At 40.2% G+C, this 27,489-nt stretch overlaps 1 protein-coding gene across 2 annotated transcripts in view; it reads left to right on the forward strand.

Annotated features, from left to right (window-relative positions):
* Positions 1 to 27,489, forward strand: part of SORCS2 (sortilin related VPS10 domain containing receptor 2) — a 175,954-nt gene that overhangs the window by 18,963 nt on the left and 129,502 nt on the right. For both annotated transcript variants that reach the window (XM_042465110.1, XM_042465111.1), the window contains exon 2: positions 11,479 to 11,546. In XM_042465110.1, coding sequence (XP_042321044.1) covers positions 11,479 to 11,546 — 68 coding nt within the window. The remainder of the gene's footprint in view (positions 1 to 11,478; positions 11,547 to 27,489) is intronic.

A 27,489-nucleotide genomic window follows, 5' to 3' on the forward strand; every position in this document is an offset into this window, starting at 1 on the left:
GGAGAGGAGTATAATATATGTTACATAGGCCAATACGTTAAATTTTTAGCCATAGCCCAAAACTGAAAAACAAATTTATTGTCATTGTTTTTGCCTGAAGGTTCGGTTAGTTTGGGGTTTGTTTTGCTTGATATTTTAATTTAATATTTAATTAATGTGGAGTTTTTCTTGTTTTTTCATTAAATTAGACAAGGTATGTATAACTTTGACTCAAGGTCTTAAATAGGGTGCTAAGATCTGTATTAAGTCTGTTAGTTTAAAGGCATCCTGTAAAAATAGTACGGTAATAAATTTTGCCTATAGAATCTCATCCAATGACAGTAAGGTTGTAAGCTACCAAATAGTGACAAAGAAGGGATGGCTTTGTCATATCATGTATGAAGAATGCCTGCTTTATATGGGGCAAGCCAAACACATTTAATTAATTCAACAAACATTTGGTTTAATATGTTGTGTTAAAGGATTTCCATGTTTACTCAAGCTCCAAAGGTTTGGGAAAATACCTTCCATGCTGTTAACAAACGCATGGTAATATGGATATCTATGATATTCCTAGGTGGTAGTTAGTTCCAACTTTACCACTTTTGGTGAAGAACAGCAATTAGTGAGGGAGTGGCCTTTTTAAATCCAGAGGTTGTGTGTTCCTTAGAATAGGAGTCCACACAGCTGAAACTGTCATGGAAGTAAAGCTACATTACCAATAACCTTTTGGAGAGGGGATTGTTGCACATTAACCTGGTTGTAAAGCAAAGGAATTACATGTATGTCAGCGATACTGTCTCCAAATACACATGGTTTCCAAGAGACATAGTAGGCCATTCTCTTTATGGGGTTATCCACAGGCGGAAAAGGCTCATGTTCCCCCTGGACTCATGTCATCTAGTTCAGATGATGTGAGCCAAAACCCAGGGGGCAGGATCAGGCCTGATCTGCCAGACTGGTTGAGGCTCTGGTAGATCTGGCCCAATCCCAGGGTAAACAGCTGTCACTTTGGGATAATTTGAACCCTGGTTTGCTGCAGAGTTTCCTGGGCTGTTTAGGCAGCCCTTGAGCTCCTTACATTGCTGTGCTGTCGCTCATACTCAGAAACCCCCCATTGCCACATCTGATGTGCAAATGGGGTGGCTGACCACATGGATGCAGCCAGGCACTCCATTTCCACATCAGATGCAGCAACAGGAGGCTTCTGAGTACTAGCAATGGTGCGGAAAGGTAAGAATCACACACCAGTAGTAGGTCCTGGGTTGGCACAGTGTGTAAACACCCGCCCTATGAGGTACAAGGCTAGAAGGTAGAAAAGACAACAGTGACACGGAGACTTAGCAGTTTTGTGGTAAAATAAATATAGGAAGCAACAGCTCTAGATATTCTACCTGCTGAGTTCCATATAAGGGGCTGAAGCACAGTGTTCTTATATCAGCTGGATGTTGTTGTTGTTACTGCTTGCTAACAAGTCAACTTCTACTTATGCAGGGCCCCCATAAATGTTCTTAAGGTATTCAGGGGCTCAGCATTGGCAGGCAGATTATTAATTTCACCTATTTGCAACAGGAGGCCAAATGACTTTTCCCATTCATTATCACTGAAATTTCCTCAGATATGAACACTCTTACAAGCACAGTGTGCACTGTATTTAAATGTGCTCTCCATATGTTCAGTGTAACTTACTGCCAAGTAAGTATATATATAATAGAGTGCAGGGATTTCATTGACAATTTCAGGAAAGGCTTAACTACATTGGAGTCTTGGTGGTCCAATTTTGACACATCGCATCAGGGGTGCTCAGTGCCCAAACCTATTTGTGGGGCAGCTTGAGCCCACCACCCATCACCATTCCAAGGTCTCTAATGTGTGGCAACCCTACAAATGAGAGACTTCCAAGAATCCTGATCATCAACAATTTTGCTCAGGTCTTACAAACTCAGGGCCATGGCTTCCTCTTTTCTTACTGCCTGCCACTTTACCAAGCATTATTGCTTTTCCAATGAGTTGTCCCATCTCATGATTTGACCAAAGTCCAATAGCCTCTGCTTAAGTGCCTGGCAGACACCAGATATAATCTGATCTAAGGAGGGTAAGTCCAGGTTAGTACTTGAATGGGAGACCACCAATGAACACCAGGTGCTGCAGGCAAAACACTCTCTGAGTGTTCCTTTCCTGTGAAAACCCTATGAAATTCATGAGGTGGCCATAAGTTGACAGGTTGTAAGTTGACAATTTGATTCATGACTAAGTCAAGGCATAGAATATCTTCAACTATTTTTATGCATGATAAACAGAAATAAAATATAATAAATTAAACCTGGCTCCTTATAAGGAACTTGTAATCTCCTTCACTTTATGACATATACATTTAGAGTGTGGTTAAAAACCAAACAGCAGCACTGAGACCCAGCTGTTTTAAGAGAAAAATAAGTGAAATGAAGGAGTGGAAGAGAAGGCCACTTCCAGCCATACTGCTGCTAGAGAGCCACATGCTAGATGGGAATCAGGCCTGATGTATCTACCCAATCTATCTTGGTCATGAGTGGTAGGAGTCATGTTGAGCGCCAGTGTGGTACAGTGGTTTGGGTGTTGGACTATGGTTCAGAAGACCAAGGTTCAAATCCTGACTCGACCATGGAAACCCACTGGGTGGCCCTAGGCAAATCACGCTCTCTCAGCCTCAGAGAAGGGCAAAGGCAAAGGCAAACATCATCTGAAGAAATCTTGTCAAACATACCCATGATAGGGTCACCATAAGTTGGATACTACTTGAAGGCACACAACAACAAGGGATCATGTTATGGACTCAAGTCCCAGTAGCCCTAGCTACCATCATGCTAAGGGATACTGGGAGATGAAATTCAACGTCTGGAGTTAATCAATTCAAATGTAATTGTTATCCTTTATTTTTTTTTCCTGCCCTAAGGGTGGGTAGTTTCAGATTTTGTCAGATTTCACCAACCCTGACAAATGCCCTTCTCAACTATTTCCAAAGCTATATTATAAGTTTCAGATGTAGCACTTACTTCACCTTCTGATATCTTTACTTTAAGCTGTTGCTTGGTAACAAAGGTCTGTGCTGAGCATATGCAGTGCTATAATGTGTCACCAACTGTAGTCTAAAAATGGGTCTCCAATTGCATTTTAGTAAAAATTACAAACAGGCTCCACTGCTATAGTGGTGAAGCAACACCTAGGCATTCCACTTTACCTAATTCAAAAAATCTTCCCCCAGAAAGTACTGCTGAGAAATCAGCTGTCAAAGTCTGTCAAGCAAAGGTTATCGGGAGGATATTAACAGAACCTCCAAACCAGTAATATGTACTAATTTTAACATCTCTTATTGCAAAAGAAGCATAGTGCATCTTCAAACTCCTGCTCCTTCACCCCCAACTTCTATATCAGTCCTTGAGAAGATGGTTAAATCCTAACAAGAGACAGAGAGAAGGCACAACCTCTCAACACCTTTGTTGCTTGTCTTCTCCCAGAAGGAGAGCAGTGCTCTAACTGATGATAATAGAACAAATGATGCAGTAAGAGGACTGCTGCCCAGGATAGGTTAAGAAGTAGTAAAGGAATACCTATTCAAGTGTCCAGGGCCTGATAAGCTGCATCCAAGGCTACTAAAGGAACTTTCAGATGTGATCTCAGAGCCTCTGTCAATCATCTTTGAGAATTCCTGCAGTACAGGAGAGGTCCTGGCAAACGGGGGGAACGCAAATGTCATCCCTATCCACGTAAAGGTCAGAAACAATGATCCAAGAAACTACCAGCCAGTCAGTTTGACATTGATACCAGGAAAGGCTCTAGAAAAAAATAATTAAACAACCAATCTGTGTAGATTTAGGAATACTGTGATTACTTAGAACCAGTCTGGATTTCTCAAAAACAAGTCAGCTAATCTTAACTCATTTTTTATAGAGTTACAAACTTGGCAAATCATGGGAGGGCTGTGGATGTATTGTATTTAATTTTAATAAGGCTTTTGACATTATATATTCTTGAGGGCAAGCTGGTAAATTGTGGACTAGACAGTGCTACAGATAGATGGATTTATAATTGGTTGACAGTCTGAAGCCATAGAGTGCTCACCAAAAGTTGCTCTTTATCCTGGAGAGAAGTGATTAGTGGGGTGCCTCAGGGTTCTGTCCAAGTTGCGGTGCTGTTCAACATCTTTATAAATGATTTAAATTCTAGTATAAAGGACATGCATATCAAATTTACAGATGACACAAAATTGCAGAGAAGGAGAGAATACTCCAGAGGATCAGAATTCAAAATGATCTTGAGGGGTCATTCACACTCACGTTGTTGTACTGAGGAAATCCGGGGAGATTCGATGATGTGATACCGAATTGAAGTTCCCCCTGCATTTACCATAATCACTTCTCTCCATGGCATTTAATCCTATTAACATTCGCATCATCATAATATTGATTTAAAATGGAACTTCCATTTTGAACGCATTTGATCATTCTCGTTTTTTTAAAAAAATGTCAGTCAAATGATGCTCATCTTCGTCAGACTGTTTACATCAGTATTTAAAGGTACTTTCATACTGATAGAGAACGGCAGCCATGCAAAAGCAACAGTGCACATAAGCTGTTAAATTTTATTTTTTTAAAAAAGACCACTGTCTCATCATGTTCCCAAGAGAGCCCTCTCTAAGAACTCTAAGCTCTAAGAACCAGCCATTGATGCAGATAAGGGGACTAATTCACCAGCAGAAGAGAGAGAAAAAAGCTGAGCAACACTTTAAAGGGACCATTTCCCGAAGCGTGGAAAATTTGAACCCACCATATTTATGGAGCCGGTTTCCCTGCAACTTTGTGCCAAGAGGGAAAAAACAATGGCACTTTGCCGGCAGGGCAAGACCAGTGGAATGTGTATGTTTCACCCCCTGCACATAACCCTTCCCTTCCTTAGTGCTCTGAATGGAATTGACAGCACATTCTCATTTGCAGCTCTTTAAAAAAGATTGGTTCTTTCTCAAAGATGTGGTAAAAGCCCTGGATTTAAAAGTACTGGGTTTAGTGGGTATTTTGCCAGTCCCCCTGAAAACTGCACCAAGGACAGTTTGTGTGAACATGAACAACGTGGAAATAACCTGGTTTCCACACCAGGTTATTTCATAGTGTGAATGAGCCCTGATGAATTGGTCCAAAATTAAGAACATGAATTTCAACAGGGACAAATGTAAGGTATTAGAGCCACCATGGTGGTTTGAGCACTAGGCAAGTCACATGCTCTCAGCCTCAGGAGAAGGCAATGGCAAACCTCCTCTGACAAATTGGTGTCAAGAAATCCCCATGATAGGTTCATCTTAGGGTCCCCATAAGTCAAAAAAGACTTGAAGGCACACAGCATGCTCACACACTATATACAGTCAGAAAAAATGAAATGCACAACTACAGGATGAGTGACACCTGCCTGAAAGCAGTATATGTGAAAAGGATTTAGGGATCTCAGTAGACCACAAGCTAAACATAAGGCAACAATGTTGTGTAACAGTAAAAAAAATAATGGAGTGCAATTCTATGCTGCATCAGCAGGAGCACAGGATCCAAATCAAGGGAAGTAGTAGTGCTACTCTATTCTGGCCTCCCCTAGAATATTATATCTAGTTCTGGACACCACAGTTGAAGATGGATGTTGACAAGATGGAATGTGTTCAGGGAAGGGTTATCAAGATGAATAAAGTTCTGGAAACCAAAACTTAGGAAGCTGTTTATATTTACCTTAGGCTGCATCTACACTACAGAAATAATGCAGTTTGACACCATTTAAACTGCCATGGTTTACTGGCTATGAAATCCTGGGATTTGTAGTTTGGTATGGCATCAGAGTTCTCTGACAGAGAAGGCCAAATATCTCACAAAACTACAAATCCCACAATTCCATGGCATTGAGCTAAAGCAGTTAAAGTGGCGTCACTTTGTATTATTTATGCCTTTGAAAAGAGAAGTCTGAGAGGTGGTATGATAGTTGATGGCCATCTTTAAATATCGGAAGAGATGTCATGCAGAAGATGGAGCAAGCTTATTTTCTACCAGTCCAGAGATTACAACATGAACTAGAACATGAACATGATTCAATTTACGGGAGAAGAGCTTCCATCTAAACATTAGAAAGGACTACTTTATTATAAGAACTTTTTGGCAGTGGAATAGACTGTCTTGGAGAGTAGTGGACTCTCTTTCTTTGGAGGTCTCTAAAAAGAGGTTGGGTGGGCATTTTCAGGAGTGCTTTAATTGTTTAGTCCTGAATGGCAGGAGGTTTGACTTGATAGCCTTTGATTCTCTGATTCTCTGAGCCATTTTTGGCAAATAAGCCATAGAACCTGCCAGACCAATTTGTAATTATGACAAATAGTTACAGTATTCTGATTTACCCTTAACACAGACCACAAACATCTAGTTCTTCTTTTTCTTTTCAGGACTCAGTCAGAAAACTGCTTTTCTAGGTCTGTATATTTAAATCAGATGTTAGAATCACGGAGCCCTCCAGATGTTGTTGGACTGCATCACATAAGCCCTAGCCAGCATAGCCATTGGTGAAGGAGTTGTAGTCCAGTACCATCTGGTGGACCATATGATTCCCACACTTGGTCTAAATGGATCAGTTGTAGTACTTCATTGCCCATTGAACAGTAACAGCAACAGCAAGAACAACATCAACAGTACCTCTTTTAAGGTGAACTGTTTGGCTGCTCTTGGTATACCAATTACTGTATTTTACTGTTTTATTGTTATATTTTACTGTGTTGTAAGCTGCCTTGATTTTGCTGGAGAGGCAGGGTAAAAATAAAATTTATATTTTATTCTATTTCTATGCTACCAATGACACCTGAAGTTCTTGGTGACTGTGTATGTCATTACATGAATCAGTTTAGATTTGGCACAGCGGTTTGCTGTCAGTGAAGGGATCATGTGTTCCTTTTTAAAGCAAGTTCCATTTCAAATCGCAAGGAAATTTACCTTGATTATTCGTATTACTCCAAAAAGGAAAGGTTCCTGTTGTGAAGTGTATGTGTATATACTTTGATATATTGGTAGACTGTATCTGTTTTAGAATTCCTTACCAAAGCATAACCATGCCTACACAGGAAGGCAATGTTAACAAACCATTTGTTGTGTGAATGTTGTATCAAGAAAATGCCAAGATACACAACTCTTCTTGGTCTCAGTTTCCAGGCTTCCCATTTTTATTTCAATAGAGGAGTGCTGTTTTGAGGACTGGGTTGGCATGGAAATATATTAGAAACATTGTGAGTTTGGGCTTTACCATTTCTTGTTTGTGTGACTGTTTATCTGTACAATAGCTTGGCAGCTATGACATCTGCCAGCCGGTGTTATAGAGCAAAGCACAGGAACAAAGATGTAGTGATCTGTGTTGCTATAATGAGGATCCATACATAGATCTCTCCTCCTGCAAGCTAAAAAATATGTTTGTGGCATTTGATAGAAATCATCAATACACCTGCCTGGTATTTGGCTGGCCTAAGTATCCATATAGGCACCTATCTTCTTCTAAATTGGGAGAGAAGCAGCTCAGATGCCTTTTTCTCCTTCCTAGAAATTTTTATGGGGGAGGGATAGAGACCCCCAGGCATCTCTGGATTGCATTGATATTGTTTCTTTTATGTAAACTGTTTGAAGTTGACAGCAGTGGTAGCAAATATTTTAACAGTGGCATGCATTCCCTAATGAATACGTGTAGCCAGGCATCTGATCATTTACTTGTTAGCAGTCTGAGAAGAGAGATGGCATGAAAGGGGAGATGAACAGCTGCCGAGGCCTAATGAGAGTCGGGGAGGTGGTGCTGGTGGTGGGAGAATTGAGAGGAAGAATGCCACCCTGAGTAATGCGATGTGTCAGAGGATGGAAGCCGTTTCCATTCAATTGTGGTTTATTATTTTATGTGAACCATCTTGAGAATTCTTCCGGATTGAAAAGTGAAAGCAAATAAAATATGCAGATAATAGGTGTCTAAGGAAGCTGATGTGTGGTGTAGTACGGTTAAAGTACCATATTAGGACTAGAAAAACCCGGCTTTCATACTTACTTCACTGTCAAGCTCACTAGGTGAGTTTGGCTTACTGTTTCTCAGCCTATCCTTCCTCTCAGGGTGATTATGATGATGACCATTTCCTTCTCCTTTTGTGTCGTGTCTTTTTAAATTGTAAGCCTAAGGACAGGGAACCGACTAATTAAAAATAATTGTAAGCCGCTCTGATAGTCTTTAGGGCTGAAGAGCGGGGTATAAATACCATAATAATACTAATACTACTACTAATAATAATTGTTATGAAGATAAAATGGGGATATGCAATAATCCTGCATGGCTCTGAGCTCAATGAAGAGTGGCCAAGATATACAGTCAGCCCTTCTTATACACAGATTTTTTATACACTGATTCAGGCATCCACGGTTTGAAAATGTTTTTAAAAAAGTATAAATTTCAAATATCAAACCTTGATTTGCCATTTTTTAATAAGGGACACCATTTTGCTATGTCATTATATTTAATGGGACTTGAGCATCCACAGATTTTGTTATCCACAGGCATATAACAAGGGTCCACTGTATTTTTAAAATGTAATGGTACATTCCTTTTTCTTGCCTATTTAACAGAAGTAAAATGTAAATTTAAATGAAAACAGTATGAAAATATATATAAACATTTCTTTAGAGTTTTATCCTGCATATAAAAGTTATTTATTTCTAAGAATAATTTGTTCACGAAACAGGTCTTCTAACCATCATAGAGTTCTGTTAAAATAAAAACAAAAATTAAATCATACATCTAATAACATAGCAGTATAAAACCAGCAGACTAAAAATACAGATATAAATGCAAAAGCTTGCATAATCAAAGTGCAAAATATCACCATGACTGTAGTAGTAAATATGATTCCTTGGAGTCACAAGATAAATGTACAAAGGCAGAAGAGTAAGAGCCAGAAAAGGAAAAGCAACATTTTAAAAATGTTCAGAATTTCAGGTTCTGTTGAGAAAAGATTCCTCCTCCTGTCTTGCTGGCCTTTTAAGTCATTTACTGCCCATTTTTTAAAGAGTGGGTTAGTTGAAAAATTGAGATTTATTACTAACTAGCAGTGATATCCCGCACTGTTTGGGAGATTCATTAACCATGTTAATGATCATTCAATTTCATATTCTCTGGAGAATGAGTGATTACCGGTATCTCACATGTCAATCATCTTGCTCATCAGTGTCAGTTGCTCTTGAGAGAATATGCCTCTCCTAATGACTTTCCGAACATGCAACTCTGTGTTAATGATTTTTTTAAAAATTCCTTGCTTATTTCATACTGGCCAGTAATACTTTGTTACATGCCTTCAAGCCAATTCTTGAGTTATGATGACCCTATCTAAGGTTTTCTTGACAAGAATTATTCTGAGAAAGTTTGTCATTGCCTTCACCTTAGGCAGAAAGAACTGGACTTGCCTCCAGTCATTCAGTGTATTTTTTTTAGCTGGGCAGGGATTTGAATACTAGTCTCCCAGGCTGCATCTGCACTGTAGAAATAATCCAGTTTCACATGTCTAACTGCCATGGCTCAGTGCTATGGAATTCTGGCCGCTTAGGATGCATGCATCATTTAAACAGCATACCTCCAAAGTGACCTGAAGCAGCTTTATTTTGGCCTGTCTGTATGGGGCCTTAGTATCTATACTTCCTCAGGATTAGGACTGGAAAGAATATGATGTTAATTCTTGGTTGTTGTGTACATGTTTTACACCAGGTGGTAATAGCACATTAACTACCAGAGGGTTCTAGTAAACTTCCTCTGAACAAACCTTGCCAAGAAAACCCTTTGAGAGGTTTGGCTTAGGGTTGCCACAAGTCAGAAATGACTTGAATGCCAACAACAACATTGACAACAACATTCTGAGTAGACATTGATAGGGTTGCACTCTTCTTTGCACTCTGATTCCATGCACTGCAATTCTGCATTTGTCTGCTTGGAGGTAAAACCGCATTGAAACCCCCATGTCCTCCACTGCTCTGTTTAGGTCTTCTAAGATTCAGGTCTGTGACCTCTGTAATTGAGTCTAGCCATCTGGCATGAGGTCTTCCTCTTTCTATTGCCTTCAACCTTTCCTAGCATTATTGTCTTTTCTAATGAGTCATGCTTTCTCATGGTGTGGCCAAAGTACAACAGCCTCAATTTAGTAATCTTAGGGGCAGTACAGATGGGAGGCTTCGTGCCCCCCATCTTTGTCCCACAGCCCAGATACGCTGTCTAGGCGGCTCTTTTGCACCATCATAAGGGCTGCGACACAGCCCTATGATGGCTCTTCTGCCTAGAGTCCTTTGGGCGCTCGGGTGCCCTTATGTCATGAGGCTGCGCCCTGTGTGGATGGAGCCGCAGCCTTATGAAGTAATGGCGTCGATAGTAGGGCTCGGTGCATATGAACGCTGAGCACCATCGAGGCCTACTACCGGTGCAAATGGCCCATCTGTACTAGGCCATAGCTTCCAGGAAGAGTTCAGACTTGATCTGTTTAGGGACCCATCTGTTTGTTGTTTGGCTGTCCTGGGTATTCTCTGCACTCTTCTCCAGCACCATATATCAAATGAATTTATTTCATTTTAATCCTTTTTCTTCACTGTCTATCTCTCACATCAGTACATGGTGATGGGGAATACTCAGTATCAATACTCAGTCTCAATATCAATGAAATAAAATTAGAGCCAAATTGCATTTTTGTAGTACACCCGTCCCTCCACATTCACTGGGGTAGAGGGGCTAAGGACCCCTGTGGAAGTGGGAAAACTGCAAATAACAAAAGCACTATGTTACCTAAGATAACACCTCTCTAGACATCTCTAGGTCCTCCAGTGCAACTCTGTGGTCAACATCTGCCAGCTATTGACCATAGAATTGCTCTGGAGGAGCTACAAATGCCTAGTCTTGTCTAGGAATCTCTAGGTCCTTCAGTGCATCTTTTGGTTAAAGTTGACCATAGAGTTGCGCTGGATGACCTAGATATTCCTAGAGAGAACATATTAATAAAATTAGTGAATAATTGAATCTGCAAAAGTCAAAGCCGCAAATGTGGAGGGATGAATGTAACCCAAAAATATGAGCCCACTCAATCCAATCAAAAGTTTTTAAGGCACCTAGCGATAATAGGTACATTTATGTGTTGTTTGTGTTAGTGTTGTCAATCACATTTAATGTTGTTCTTATCGCTTTTGATAAAATGCCTTCGTGACATAAAACCAATTTGATCTTCTGAAATATAGTTTGCTATGAAAGAGTTTATTCTTTTGGTCAAGACTAAACAATCAGATGGTTTGTAATTAAACACAAACTGAAAACCAAAGCAAAACATAAATATCATCCTAAGAACTCAAATACAGTATATTGAGTCTTAATGGTATATTTCTTTTACTGTATGATGCTGTACATTATTTTGGTTGTCTGGCATATATAGCTTAGTTCTTTTTCATTTGTTTTCTTTAGGTAATTCTGATCCTCACCAAGTACTACCACTCTGATATGGGCAAAGTATTGGAGAGTTCTTTGTGGAGGTATGTTTATTGATACACATGTCTGTACATTGTGTTAATGTGAAGCAAATTGGGGCTATCTAACTGTTTTTTTGAGGCTCTGTAGTCCCAGATGACAAAGGATACAGCCAATATATACAGACAAAGGTTTTCAGAAAAGATGCTGTGCTTTTTTTCCTTCTTTCTAACAAATATCTTTTGAGTGAAGAAAAACCTGAAAGGAGTTTTAAAGCTTCAGGGCAAAGGATGCAATTTGCCCAAGACTGTAAAAGTGCTGGAAGCTGTGGGGTTTTATCATGACTTTTGCACCCTCTTATCTGCAATATTTTGACTTACTGACCCATGCAGTGAATCTTGATTTCAGAATATCGTTCATGTTATCCAAGGCTGGTCTAAGAAACACCTGCCTGTTTTAAAGTTCTGATGAGTTTGTTGTCAGGGGAATTGGTTGCTTTTGTGTTTTCACAAATAATAAAAAGCAAGAAAACAGGGACTTCCTCTGATTCATGTAGTTCAGAATATCAACAGAATAATAAAGGTTGTTTTTCTGAATAAAGACACTATACCAAAGTAGAATTCTTTTCTATTGATAGTTTCATTAGTTTTTATGGAAATTTGAATAAAACTGGTAGTGTCAATAAATTGAAGATTTCTTGATTTATATAGGTTCTTGATATATATAGGTTTTCAGAGGTCTTATATATAAAGTTCAGTGGGAGTGACTTTTAAGTTACTGGAAGAGGTTATTTTGGTCTTTTCAGTATAGTAAATGCTTTATAATTTCTGTCTTATTTATTTATCATCACAATAGACAGTGGCCTATCTTGGGCTATATTCTTTTGAGAATTTTAATCGGGGTCACACAAGAAAGCAGCAACCTGTTTTCAGCACTAAAACCAAGTTGTGGAACATAGGAGGAAGCAAAACATATATTTCTTTTGAATACATGCCAAATGCTTTCTGACTGATAGAGCCAGTTCACTTGTTCAGTGACTGGAAGTAGTGAATGTGCGGTGGACTATCTTTCCAAGTTCATATGGAAAGAACTATGTGGTTAATATTCTGAGTTGTGATGCCTGTGAGACCTCTGAACACCTGAGTGTTATATTGCTGTTCTTTGTGTCTGTTATTAGTAGGAATTTGGTTACTTTAGGATGATGGATATTGTTTGATAATGATATAGATATTGTTTGTTTGGAAGAATGAGTAATTTACAGTTGGTCCTCACTATCTGCAGACTTGCCATCCACAGATTTGAGTCTCCGCGGATGGCAAGCCTACGTTGTCCTCAGTGGCAGCGTGCGCATGTAGCCATGCCATCATTAGGGACAAGAAGATTTCACCTGATGCCATATGCACGTGGCTGGGAGATTTACATGGGAGGGAGCTCTCTGGTCCCCCTGAGTGAGTCTGGGGCTCTATTGGAGGACGCCGTTGTTGTCGTGCACCTGTGCACCTCCTGTTCTTGGCCCCCTTCATGCGTACATGTGTACCTGAGGGAGGGAGCCTGAAGATGCACCTCTCCTCCCCCGTGATGGATACCAGCGCCATTGGACCTGGCGGATGGAGGGAGGGAGGGCAGCCCAACAGGGACTGAGATACTGCTGGAGGGGCCTTCCAAGGCAGGAGGAGGGAGTTGCACCACATTTCCATCGTAGCCTAGGGAGAGGGTTATGTGCCCAGGCCCCGATCCCTACCAATACTTCCCCTGAAAAAAGCCAACCTGGCCCCGCTGCACATACTAAGAAGCCCCAGGCAAGGAGGGGAAGGAAGAAGGAGGGAAGAAAGAAGAGGAAAGGAGAGAAGGAGAAAAGAAAAAAGAGAAAGTCAGAAGAAGAAAGAAGAAATGAAAAGTCTCCCTCATTTCCCTCCTTTCCCATGGATACCAAGAGCTGACTAGTATTTTCTCTTTTATTTTTCACCAATTTTCCTTCCATTTGCTCTTCTTTCCTTCTTGTGCTCTTGAAAAATTGTTTAAGGGCTGTGGAATGTGACCACTAGGGTATGTTATGTTTCTCCTAGTGCAGTTTATTGTACTGTATGTCTTCATAGAGTCCCAGCCTTTGTGCAATTCTATCCTCCTCCAACATACTTATTCCAGAAAAACAGTATGGTCTTGTCCATAGGTAAAGCTGATTTCTTTTGAGAGAATTTATCTTTCCAATGGAGGAGTTGCCACACAAGGTGGCATATAGTCCTTTGAGGGAGCATTTTCTATCCCTCCCTGTCAGTTCTTCAACCTTTCTGCATTCATTTGCATCAGTTGAATGAAATACAAAAATCATAACCAAAATTGTAAGATAGAGCAGGGGCATGAACAGATATAATACAAATGAAAAATCCCATGCTTAAGAGCCTTGAGAAAAGAAAAAAAAGTTTTCATATGACATGGAAAAAATGCTACACTTTGTGCCAGATGAATCATTTTAGGGAGAGAATTCCAGAGCTGTCACCACAGAGAAGGTTCTGGCTCAGTCATAATCTGCTTTGCCTCTGGTAGAGTGATCTATGGAAAATGTTTCCAAGACACATCAGATTCATGGGCAAGTGTGTGTGTGTGTGTATGTGTGTGATGGAGAATTCAGTTGTTGAGTTACCTGGGTCATGACCATTTAGAGTACTAATGCCAAATGCTAGCACTTTGACTTGTGTTAAGAAACAGACTGAGAGCTACTGCCGTTGTTTTAAAACTGTGGCAATCTCTTGCATGAACCTGGTTCCAGTTAGTACTCTTGTTTCTATAACAGTATTTCTGTAACAGTATGCCCAGTACAAGGATAAACTGCACTAGGAGAAAAATAATATATCCTAACAATCACATTCCTCAGTCTTGCTCACAAAGCAGAATAATAATTCAGATGGGATGTTACCAGACCTAAATAAGGACTAGATAAGTCTATCCGGTGTGTGTGTGTGTGTGTGTGTGTGTGTGTGTGCATTTGATTTACGAATTGCAGTGGTGAAAAGATTTTTAAGTCATGGAAACTACTTGGGGACTCAATAGAGGAGAATGAATCTAATAACATTCCCAGACTGGGGACTCTTGACCATGTTGGTAGGAATTTATAGAAAACAGTGTTCAGAAACATCTGGAGAGCTACAGATTCTCCACTCATACTTACTGAAAAAACATTATTCATTTTAGATCATTATTTTCAATATGAAAATTACATCCATTTTATCTGGACAAAGAATGGGAGGTTTTGGGCCCTTCTTTAGTCCATTACACATTATTGCATGTGGACAGTTCACTATTAACATGGTTTGAGCCAAATCTCAGCTTATGAATGCATAGATTTGAAGGCATTTGCACCATTCACCCTTACACTGCAGTTACATCTACATGCCAGGACATGTGAAAACATTCTCCTTCTGGTTGTTTTGTCTTGAAAATGTTAACATTTTAAAAATTCCCAAATAGTACAGGTAATAGCAAAAGAATCTGGTATTATGAGAACATGGTATAGCAGTGATTCTCAAATGGTGAGGCAGGACCCCAGTGGGGTGCGAGAGTTACTCAAGGGGCCCTGATTCCTTCTTCTTCCTCTCCTCCTCCTCCTTCTGCTCCTCAACTTTTTTATGTGTAAAATTTCTACACGTATTGAGTTAAATATTGAATTCATTTAAATAAGACTGTTCTATCCTGAACTTTATTTCCCTATAAAATGTTAAGATATAAATTGACATGCATGTGCAAAAGAAAATACACACACTAAACAAACAAAATATGTTTAATCATGTATTGCATCACATTGGGGGCCAGTGTCTGCATGTAGATGTAAAGGGGGGGGGGGTCACAAGGGTAAAATTTAGAGAATCACTGTGGTATGTAGGAAGGGCTTTATATTGTGGGATCCCATGAAGGGAGTCATGGAATCTTTCTGTGTCAAATGGTGTCAGGTGGCTCCCATGTCAATGGGGCTGCTAATCCACTCCAGGTTTTAGCTGGAACTTTAAAATTGCTATCTAGGGTGTTAAGTACTAATGTCCAAATAGATACACTGCCTTGCTCATATGGGGCTGTCTGCATGAGTGATAAAACATGGTTTCACCTCATTTTGAAAATTACCTGTTTAAATGATGCACATGGTGAACACAGGAGGAACCTGGGACAAAGCCATGCTCCGGGCTAAACACCAGAGGAAAATTATCCCATTTGGTCCAGTTCAAGTTGGACAGTGTGAACTATTGCACTTGTTTGTGGACTGTGCACCAGTGCAAAGACAGGATAAGGGCCCAGCAGCATTGGTGCCCATAATTTTAGTTGCCCACTCATGAATTGATCGCACATGCACACAAGTGGTATGCTGCACCATTGACCCCATGAAGCAAAATGACAACCAACATGGGGTGTCACCAACAATACAATGGATTTAATCATAACATTTACAGACTGGCCAGTCCAAAAGGGGCCATGGGAGAAGGGAGGAAAGGGGACATGTATGGGGGGCATTCACGATGGGGTGGCAACGCACCATATGCATAGTTGATAGTGTGTGTGATTGATTGCGCGCTCACATGGCAGGTTGCTTGGGGCATCAAATAGGCAGGCAGGTGGGCAGGACAAGAGAGGCAATTGGTGGCTGCTGGTGACATATTCATGTGCACACATTCATATGTTTGGGGTGGAAGAGAAAAATAATAATGGCATGATGCAGCTTGTATCGATTAATGTCCCATTTTGGCTGGTCCATCCTAGAAGAAGAAGTGGGTGATGTAGACTGCCTGTGAATGTTGAACCTGTTGTGGAAGCCAGCAATATGGTCAGCGGGTTCTTCCTGTTAATTGGGAAACCCTAGAGATAAGTTGGAGGTAAGTTGGCTTTTCCCCTCCATCTGCTCAGGCCCCTAGTGATCTGAAAAACTCTCTCAGCCCCGAGAATAAAAGTGGAGAGGTCTAGCTTCCAGGCTGCAGGTGGTCCCTGGACCTCATTTTTTTTTGTCTCTTGAGAACCCGGCCACTCACTCCCATAATGAGAATTGAAATTGATTTGACGTTACTTCCAGTCACCCTATTGAGAGGAACACTAAAAGAAAAGCGGAGGTATTTTGACACACTCGAAAGATGAGTTGTGGTTTGGGGGGAAATTGGCTCCCATAGAGTTGCTTATTCTCCTTTGAAGAGCATCCATTATCTCAGTGACTCTGACTTTTACCCATGGGATTCTCTTACATCTACATGTGGACTCCCCCTACTCAGCATAGTATATGAATACAAATATATTTTTATTTAATGTGCTATTTTCATTCACACATCCATTATATTCATATTTTAATATTTTATATGGAAATAACAATATTCAAATTGGAACAGTTTTATTTAAGTAAATTCATATTTCACTCAACACATGTGTAATTTTACACAGCAAAAAGTTTGGAAAAAGGAAGTAGAGGAGGAATGGCCCCTTCATATTTCATTGCCCCACTGAGCATTCTCATGTCTCTGTCCCCAGGGATCCCACCCCACCATTTGAAAACCACTGAATTATCTCATTTTATTTAAAATATTTTAATTTCATTATTTTTTCTCTGAACTTTAAAGTGCATGGATTGCACAACAATTTTCATGGCGGCTTGGAATGTGTCAGTGTGGCTTTTTTTTTTAAAAGAAGTGTTCCCAGGATCTCAGTAGATGCCAGAAATGATGTTAGACCTATTCAAGATGATGCCATGGTGATAAACTGGTACTGGAAGCTGAGAGAAGTGTTCTGTTAAGCTTGTGTTTATTTAGCCAACTGCAATTAAATGCTATAGCAATAAGCACATTAAAAAGGCCGTATACTAAAAATAGGTCCAAAGGCCTGGTGAAAGGTATGGCTAAAACCGAATAAACGCTTGCCAGTAAATACAGTGAATGCTTGTTATACGCTGGGGTTTGGTTCCAAGATCCCCCATGTATAGCAAAATCCGTGTATGCTTAAGTCCCGTTAAATATAATAACATAGCAAAATGGTGCCCCTTATAAAAATGGAAAATCAAGGTTTGATATTTGAAATTTATACTTTTTTTGAACATTTTCAAACCATGTATGCTTGAATCCATATATAAAAAATCTGTGTATAAGGAGGGCTGACTGTATGTATGGAAATATGGCTTTAGTGATAGGCTGTATCATAGGAAGCCTTACATCGATTCAAGACATTAGGTCTTTTAGCTCATTGTTGTTGACTCTGATTGGGAGCAGCTCTTCAGGTTTTCAGGCAGCATTTTCTTTTAGCACTACTAGAAATGCCAGGGATTGACTCTGACACTTTCTACATGCAAAGCATACACTCTCTCTCCACCCACTGAATTTGGGTGATTGGTCACCTTCCCATTCCTTCCCTCAACTTTGCCATGGCCTTACTTCTTATCCTCAGCTTTAGTCCCTTTTTGCAAATGAATTGTAAGTTTCACATCAAAGTAAAACAAAAATGTTTTCAAATGTGATGTTAGTGTGTTGTATGGAACTTGGGAGATCTGGTTTGAAGGCCGCATGTCACCATAAAACTCCCCGGATCACTTAAATTAATTAGATTCCTTACCCAGAGCTCTTTCTGGAAGCTAAGATGACTAAATTGAGGCTGTTGTACTTCGGCCACACCATGGGAAGGCAGGACTCATTAGAAAAGACAATAATGCTAGGAAAGGTAAAAGGCAGTAGAAAGAGAGGACGACTTACTAAATGGATAGACTCAATCAAGGAGGCCATGGACCTGAACCCACAGGACCTGAGCTAAGCAGTTGATGTCAGGAGGGCTTAGAGGTGTCCACTTATGGGGCCACTATGAGTCAAAGTTGACTGAAAGGCAATTAACAACAACACCTTGATGTACATCATACGATTGTTGTAAAGATAAAGTGAAGAAGAAGGGAGCTGTATAGAGCACTTCCAGCTCATTGGAGGGAAGGCAGGATACTTCTTGTTGTTGTGTGTCTTCAAGTCGTTTTTGATTTATGGTGACCCTATCAGACTTTTCTTTGCATTATTTGTTCAAAGGGTTTCCCTTTTCTTTCCTCTGAGGCTGAAAGAGTGTGACTTGCAGAAGGTCACCCAGTGGGTTTCCATGCCTGAGTGGGAATTCAAACCCTGTTCTCCAGAGTCGTAGGCCAATACTCATACTACTACACCATGATGGCCCTCAAAGCAGGATACATAATAAACAAATAATTTTCAAATGACTAATCAACTGTGATTTCAATAATTGTATAATACTTCTAATACAGTCAGCCCATCATGCCAATGGGGCTTTGGTTCCCCACCACCACCACCACAGATATGAAATACCACAGGATCTCAAGTCCATATAAGTCTATGGATGGCAATGTGTTTGTTTGTCTGTGTAGATATAGCTGCATGTACATGTTGCCATTGACTTATATGGGGCATTGATAATGTGTTTGTTTGTCTGTGTAGGTATAGCTGCATGTACATGTTGCCATTGACTTATATAGCTAGCCTGATAATACGGTCGGCCTTTCTTATGCACGGATTTCTTATACACAGATTCAAGCATCCACGGTTTGAAAATGTTCAAAAAAAGTATAAATTTCAAATATCAAACCTTGATTTTCCATTTTTTATAAGAGACACCGTTTTGCTATGTCATTATATTTAATGGGATTTGAGCATCCACGGATTTTGTTATCCACGAGGGATCTTGGAACCAAACCCCAGCATATAACAAGGGTCCACTGTAATTCAGTCTTGACCATGTTTATCATCCTGCTTATTATGAACAACTAGCATAGCTGGTCCTGTATAGTTGGATCCGTACTGGGAGAAAGTCAGGGTATAAAATAAATAAATAAATAAGTACTTGCAGCAAAGCCAGATTCTTTGGTGCATTTCATATATGATTATATATATACATTTCTTACACAGATATGTAAATTAAACTACTGCAATGCAGAGAGACCACGATAGATCAGAAAACTGGACCTAGAAAATTCAGGGCACGCCATCCTTGGCAGAGATAGCCTTTTCACCTGTGGTGTCTTAAGTTAAGAATGCTCTTTTAAGAACATAATGAAGACACTAGTTGCTTCTCAACAACTGGCATCGTCCCTCTGAACTTGAACTTTCTATATAACTTATCCTCCATAAGATTTTTTCAAAGTAATATAAGGCCAGTAGCCATCACTATATCTTGTGGCAAATAAGTACTTTTTTTTAAAGTCCTGAATCTCTTGCCCATCAGTTTAATTGTATCAGCCCAAATTAATTAGTTCTTTCTGCACCTTTCCCACATCCTATATAGTTTCATAAATCTTTATCATGCCCCTCTCCACTTTTTTTATGTACAAAAATGGCCCCAATATTTTAGGCTTTCTTTTCAGGGAAGATCCATTTGATCACTTATAGGTTTGGTTACAGTTTTTGCAGCTGAAATAGGGGACTATTTCCCATTAATGTGTACATTTCCTATTTAGGTTTACATTTCCATGTATAATAATACTGTAGATTTGTGTAGCATCATCATTATAATGCAGTTTTATGGTTAATTTTTTCCTAGTAATTCCTAGCATGGGATTTTTAGTTTTTAGTAGTGCTGCTTAATAGGTTGACATACTTATTAATCCATTCACCACAGTACACAAACTTGATAAACATGGGAAGTCAATTGTAAATATCTATATTTGAAAATTATGTTCCATGGCTATTTTGATATTATTTAGTGTATTTAGTGTATTATGCATGGTTAAACAAACAAACAAACAAACAAAACCATGAAGTAATACTCGGTAGTTTCTTTAGCCACTCTTACTTTTCACCAGTTACAGAAATCAAGGTTAACCATCATATAGTTTTCTGCATCCCCCTAGTTCTTCTGTTTTTTAACAATGTTATGCTGGCTCCTTTCCAAATCCCAGTACAGAGGCTAGTTTTGGGGACAAATTATATATATTTTATTAGAAGATCAGCAGTTTTGCAGTTCTCTCTAGAGAAGCTCACTTGGCTTCTGCTCTCATGTCATTTCCGCATCAAGAAAAGACCCCCGTTGAATTAGTGCTATTCTACTGCTCCTATTTTGTGCTCTCACTATTGTGTTGCTTTTCTTGTTCATATGTGGTAGTTGTTTATCCATTGCGTCTGATTTGTTAGCAGTCCTGGGAGTGGCAATACTGCCGGGCAGGAAGCAGTCTAAAAATAAATGGTATCAGCAGTAACCATAACATAGGCTTTGTTCTCCCACAAAGAACTGAAAGGTGTATTTTGAAGGGAGTCTGTGGCTTGAGCTTTATCTTTGCATCATGCTGTGTGATTGCTACTGTGCCTTCTCCCTTCCTTTTTCCTGAGGTCAAGGCATTCCAGGTACCTCTTCTCCTATTTTGTCAATGATTTAGATATGGGGAGATCTGAGTTCATTAGATCAAAGTTTTTCTATATTGTTTTTTTAGCAGGGAGGATTCTTCCCCCACTGTCAGAACAACTGAATGATCTATTATGTCACGGAGAAGACGTATACAGATATACCTCAGTTAGAGTAGAAGATGTATTCTTGGGCATTGCTTCTTTAGCAGAGCTGCCATTTACCTTGCCTGTTGTAGGCAGGCACATGCAGCTACAGTAGGATTAGCTAGAATAACATCACATTCTTCCCTGGTTTAAGCTTTATTACAGTGGTTCTCAAACGTCTTACCCTTGTGACCCCCTTTACATCTATATTCAGATTTCATCCCCCCCACTTGACATAGTATATAAATAAAAATGTTTTTTTGTTTGTTAAGTGTGCATCTTTTTCATTCACACATCCGCGTGTATACATATTTCAAGATCTTATAAGGAAATACCTCTCCTCCTCCCTAAGGCAGGCTCCAAACATCCTCTCCTGGCCTTTCTCTCCCCCTCCAGGACAGAAAAGGATTTGAAAAGTGGAAGAGAAGAGGAGAGAGGGAGGGATCAGGGACTCCAAGTCTTGTGAACCCCAGAGCAACTCTCATGCCTCCTTCAGGGATCCCTCACCACAGTTTGTGAACCACTGCTTTATTGTATTGTTTATTGATGATACTCTGTTGCAGCATGACACCAAAAGACCCTTTTCATCATTTCCCATGGTGGTGTATGCACGCAGCCGTGCTGCCATTAAGTCCCCAATGGTGGCATGGCCGTATGCAGATGCCACCACAGTACAACGGGGTCTATCCCTAATGGCGGTGTGGCTGTGTGCATGTGCCACCATTGGGGATAACACGGGCTTGAGCATCTGCTGATTTTGGTACCGGCGGGGGGGGGGGGGGGGGGCGAAAGGGACCCCCCTGGGTTCTGAGGGCCAACCGTACAGGCAGCCTTTCCTTTTCACCAGGGATCCCTTCCCGCCCCCCCCCCCCCTTTACAAAAATGAATTTTCGCACATATTCAAGCCCCATAGTTTTGAATGGGGAAGTGTGCTTGTGAGTGGCTGCGGGTGCGCACCTTGAATATGCACCCCATCTTAATGCCCTCCGTTTGTCCTTATGAGTAAGCAAGGGTTGCAGATGTGAAGTCTGTGCAAATGGAGGGGCAACAGTAATTGTTTTTTCCTACATCCACCATTTTTTCCCTTAGCTACTACAGTGCTTCCCAAAATGATTTGCTTAAAATGTGTATGTCTGCTCTCTCTGTACTGTACTGTACTCTCTGTACTGTACTGTTGCCAGTACACTGGGGGGTGCAGACCTAAGAAGGGGAGTGACACCCAGAAGGGAGGTGACACTCAAGAAGGTGGGGATGACACTAGGTCGGCTCCCTGCTCCCCACGTGCGCTGTTTGAGCTATGCAGAGGCTTTTCCTGGCACCCAGACCCCTGTATGATTACTGAATGTCAAAGAGGAGGAGTTAAGAATAATTTTTAAACTAAAAATTAAATAATTATTAATTATTTCTAAACTATAATGTATATACAATCCAGTTGATGGGATAGCCTCCTCTGTGGAACAACAGAAGACAGTTATCTCCACACTGTCTTTAAGTCTCATGGCTTTTCAAGTATGACAGATATGCTGATGACATCTAGCTCTATCTTTCTATTCCAATACTTTCTTCTTCAAAAAAGTTGCATTATCTCCAAATTCCTCTGATATTTTTACTTAATCTCTGCATACTGATACGTGTAAATTAGCAGTTGTAACCCTTGGCCTCCACCTCCATAGAGCCCCATCTTCTGAAGAGAAGAAATAGGGAAGCAAGTGAGCCATGGCTTCAAGTTGAGGTCACAGCTGAATCTACTTCATTTCTCCCTTGCCTCCTATTATCCAAATGGAACAATGAAGAGACAAAGCAAATGTACAACTTAGTTGACACCTGAAGAAGTTACTCCTCCAAGTGTTTGCTGATTCCCTTTGCATGGTACCAGGAGGAGCTTCTCCTCTAAGTAGTGGTCAAGTTTGTGACTCACAAGTTCTATCCTGGATGTCAAACAGCAACCTTCCTTCATACATAGAAAGGCATGGAGAAAGGCAGAATGATTCAAGTGATCATGGGGGAGGGAGAGGGGAAGGGGCCCACCTCTTCACATAATCTGATCTTCTATACTAATCCCAGATGACCCTCACTCTTGGTGTAAAATATGGTAGCATCCAAAATCCACAAAACAGTGATACTTTTATAGAGCCACTCCAAACCTACAAAAGACATGATGCAAGCTTTTGAAGCTCCGCTGTTTTTTTCATCAGGCAAAGGTGTTAAAAATCATACAAGAGAAAGAAAAATATGAGGATCTTAGAGTCATGGGCCTACATTTTCTCAAGATGTTGTTGTTGTTGTTCCCAGTTAAGATGATATGGAGGGATATCCATGTAGACAGAGGTTATTCCTTTTGGCCATGTGGGCTCTGGGAAGCAAAGAGGCCAGTGAAGCTCTGAAAGCATGCATCATTTGTACATTTTGACAGGCCCAGCAAAGGGGTCCTGTTTTGTAGATTCTGGACGTTATTGTACTTTACTGTATGTCCAACACGGCTACCTCTGGATATGTTTTCTTGGTGTAAACGTTATCTTTACCCTCTTTTCAGTTACAGTAAATTGCTGGTCCAATTATGCCACCAACCAATGTCTTAAGAACAAATTTTTCCTTCCCAACTGATGAGCCATAGCACTTCATAAAATTGTTTGTTGAATTCTTTCCCTGTACATTATTTTGCATTAATTATTATTTTATTATCTACTTTGTGCAGTGACTTGATATTTTCTATAAATAATCCCTGTAGCTTAAAGTCTTCTAAACATTTTGCCAAAACACTTCTTTTCTCTATCTTTTAATGAATTTTAATGGTTTTAATTCTATGGAGTATTTATCTGGTTTTAAAAATATTTTTATGTATTTTTACATTTCTGTATGTTTTTAAACTGTTGTGGTTTTTATATTGTGTAAACACTTTGAATCTCAATATTGGATAAAAGGTGGGCTATAAATGAATAATAATAATAATAATAATAATAATAATGATGACCTAGATTCTTATAAAAATAACAGTTAATAAAATTAACTCTGTTATTAATCTTTTATTTATTTTTCTCTCCAACTGGAGTACTTGTTTACTATCATTATTTGCTCTAACAGAGATTTTTAATACATGTGCATTTTGCATTTGGTTTTCTTATAGCATCTTTTACTTAGCCACTACATTCTAAACCAGTTAGATCTGATGAATTTTACTTTATATGGAAATCCAGTTACTTTCTTTATAAAAATGCATCAGATAAAGTTGTTGTGTCCTAGCGTTAATAACCCCCATATTGCCTTGCATCTGTTTTGGCTTTCCTTCCTTGGCCCTGATCCAAAAGTGCTCACATGCAAAAAGGCTTCACATAAGCTACCCACAGCAACACCGTCTCTAGACCTGGTTCTGTTGATAGCTGCACTGAGAGATTAATGAGAACCTATATTTTGCCAGGAGGAAGGAAGAAAAGATTGTTGCTAGTCAACTTGCATATGTTTCATGCATGTGTAAAATGTACTATAGGATTATTAATCTGCTTTGCAGGCTCACGATGAGTTGTTTTTATTGTTATGTGCCTTCAAGTCGACTCTGGACTTTATTACACAGGCTGCTAAGATGCCAAAATCGCGTTAGTATAAGAAACATAAACATACTGGTTTGGAGACAATCATTTTTGCACAGCTCTTCAAAAGTGCCATGATACTGCTATAGTCCCAGGTGCTGTCTTCTGCATGTTGGCCTTTAGAACCCCACTTTTCTGCCCCAAGCCCTTCCCAGCTTGCCTTTTGGCTTGTATTTTTAAAAATCTTCTTATTTTCAATTGTACTATCGCAGCAGTTCTGTAAAAAAAAGCAAAAGCAAAAGCAAAACAGTAGTTGGGAGTTCTTTTGTGGAGAACACAGGCAGTTTAAAACATTGAGAACAGCCAATGGGAGCGAAGCTAGAAAAGATGGGGGCTGCTCCCAGGAGTGGGTATAAATAGAGAGGGGAGCCAGGTGTTAGGGGAGTGTGTCATTGTACCTTGAGGGGCTAGCAGCCGAGGAGGCTAAGGGAGACTGCTGTGAGGTGCAGTTAGATGGGGTTTAATTACCCAAATTAGGGACTAGGGGAGTCCGGAGTTAAGGTGTATGTGTTAATACCCTGAGGGATATGATGGGAAAGCCCATCAATGTCTCCCAGTTGTACTGTTTTTCCACTATTGATTCATGTGTGATAAGTTCCTCCTGCTGCAGTTCCGACATGCATGCAGTAATATGGTCTGAGTGTGTGCAATTCTGCTCCTCTGCTCCTCCTAGCTATATACAGTGTGCCCGCACCATACGTGGGTGCACTATACGCGGCTTCCTGCTTATGTGGAAGTTACGCTAATGGTGCATGTGTCTGTGGCGTGCGCACCACCGTGCCATCACATGCAAATGCCCCATTGTTTCCTGTGGGGCGCGAGCATACGTGGATTTTCCCTTCGTGAGGGGGGTCTGGAACGGATCCCCTGCATAAGAGGAGAGCCCACTCTGTGTGTGTGTGTGTGTATATGTGTGTGTGTGTGTGTGTGTGTGTGTGTGTGTGTGTATTACTAAGAGATGGAAGAGATTATTAAAACCATCTGGAGAACAGATGAAATAAATAATAGGAAACTGAGGAAGTTCAATTAAGAGTGGCTGCCAGTGTAACAGTTAACTAGAAGAATTAAGAGATACGGAGTCTAGACAAAGGTTCTGTGGGAACTAAGACTATAAGGGAAGATTTATAAAGTCAAGTGAAAGAAACTGTTAAACTTTGTAACCACTGAAGCAATTTATACATCGTATCAAGCCAGAATAACATCCTACAAGAAGATGCTGCAATCAATCTTGCTTGAAAATAAAATATGTTCCTAGGGGTTTGAATGTGTGTCTCCCACAGCCCTAGTCCCATGCTAAAACAACTACATCGTTTTCTTTGTGGGGAATTTTGGGCCAGGAGGCCATGTTCTAGAAGAGTTTATTCCTCTTCTAGATAACACCCCGAAAGCCTGAAAAACCCACACAAAATATGGATATTGACCATAAAATCCTTTGACTTCACATTAAAACAACTATGTTATGCTGATCAGTTACCTACTATCAAATTAAATTTTTGTCTTGCTTTTTAAAATTAGTACTATGGCTTTGTGAAAAATAAGCTCCTGCACCAGTAGAAATGGAAACTATACGGATTGATCACTTGTAGGGAAGTAACCTCATTCTCCAAGGAAGCAATGAGTAATTTTAGCAATTTCCCCCCCACTGTGAGAAAGTCTTTAGAAGCTGACTGTGCACATTTCCAGATTTATTCTGTGCCAAAATTCATACATGGAACATGTGTTGCATAGCAAACAGCATTTTCTGTGAAGGAAATGACATTTTCTGTGAAGGAAATGACATTTTCTGTGCAGAATATACAGTGGAACCTCGCTATACGCGCGCTCGCCATACGCGGCCTTGAGCATATGCGCTCAAGCTGTGGCGCGCGCGCGCAGGGCAGAAGGGGCGGTGCGTCCCATTCAATTGAATGGGCGCGTGCGCTCGTTGCGCCCTGCGCGTGCCAAGAGCCCCATTATTTACAATGGGGCTCGAGCATAGGCGGAAATCGCCATACGCGGCGGGATCCGGAACGGATCCCCCGCGTATGACGAGGTTCCACTGTATTTTATATTATTGCATTCTGTTCAGAAAATATCTTATTTCTTGTGCAGAAAATATATATTCTTCTACAGATATTACATCGATTTAGGAGATTATTGCACTGCATTCTTAAATTGTTGCTATTCTACTTTAACTACTCTGACTGTCTCCTATTGCATTTTGGGGTTTGTAGTTCAGCGAGGGCTAAGAGCTCTCTGGTTGACTATTGTAAACGTACCTTTCTAAACTGCAACAGGAGGCAGTCAGAGCAGCTAAAGTGGAATAGCAAGTGCGAGAATCTCATAAATCCAGAACTTTGAAGATTCTCATCATTCCAGGATTCCCCTCAACAGGGTTTCCCTCACTTGAGAAACATGTTTTTCAGTCTTTCCGCTCTATATTTTAAAACATTCTTTCCATTCCTAATCACTTGACACTATATAGAATACTGAGGTAGATATTTCAGCATGAGCAAACTTCCCAAGGCAGCAATGTTATTTCTTCTTTCACAGGAAAAGAAGGCAACTCAGTTAACTATCTTGTTGCAGTGATATTTACCATTTGATGTATGGATAGTACAGTGCACCCTTCCCTTACGTGGGTGATCTATTCCAGACCCTCAGCATAAGGGAAATACTGCGTATGGTGGAGCTCCATTGAAAACAATGAGGCTTGTGCTCATGGTGCAATGTGTGCGCTGTGGCCACATGCATCATTGCCTCTACTGGCACACAGCTTTCAGCATAAGCTGAAAGCTGTGTATGGCATACCTGTGTATGATGCGGGTGTATTGTATTAAAAAAAACATGGTGTTCAAGTTAGTTATGTATTTGGTTATGCCCCCAAAGGATTGCTTTGTGCTTTGTGACGACACCGAACTATGTACTTCACAATCAGGTCAGCAAAATGAAAAGATGATCTC

This window comes from Sceloporus undulatus, chromosome 4, assembly GCF_019175285.1.
Source record: "Sceloporus undulatus isolate JIND9_A2432 ecotype Alabama chromosome 4, SceUnd_v1.1, whole genome shotgun sequence".
Taxonomy (NCBI): Eukaryota; Metazoa; Chordata; class Lepidosauria; order Squamata; family Phrynosomatidae; genus Sceloporus; species Sceloporus undulatus.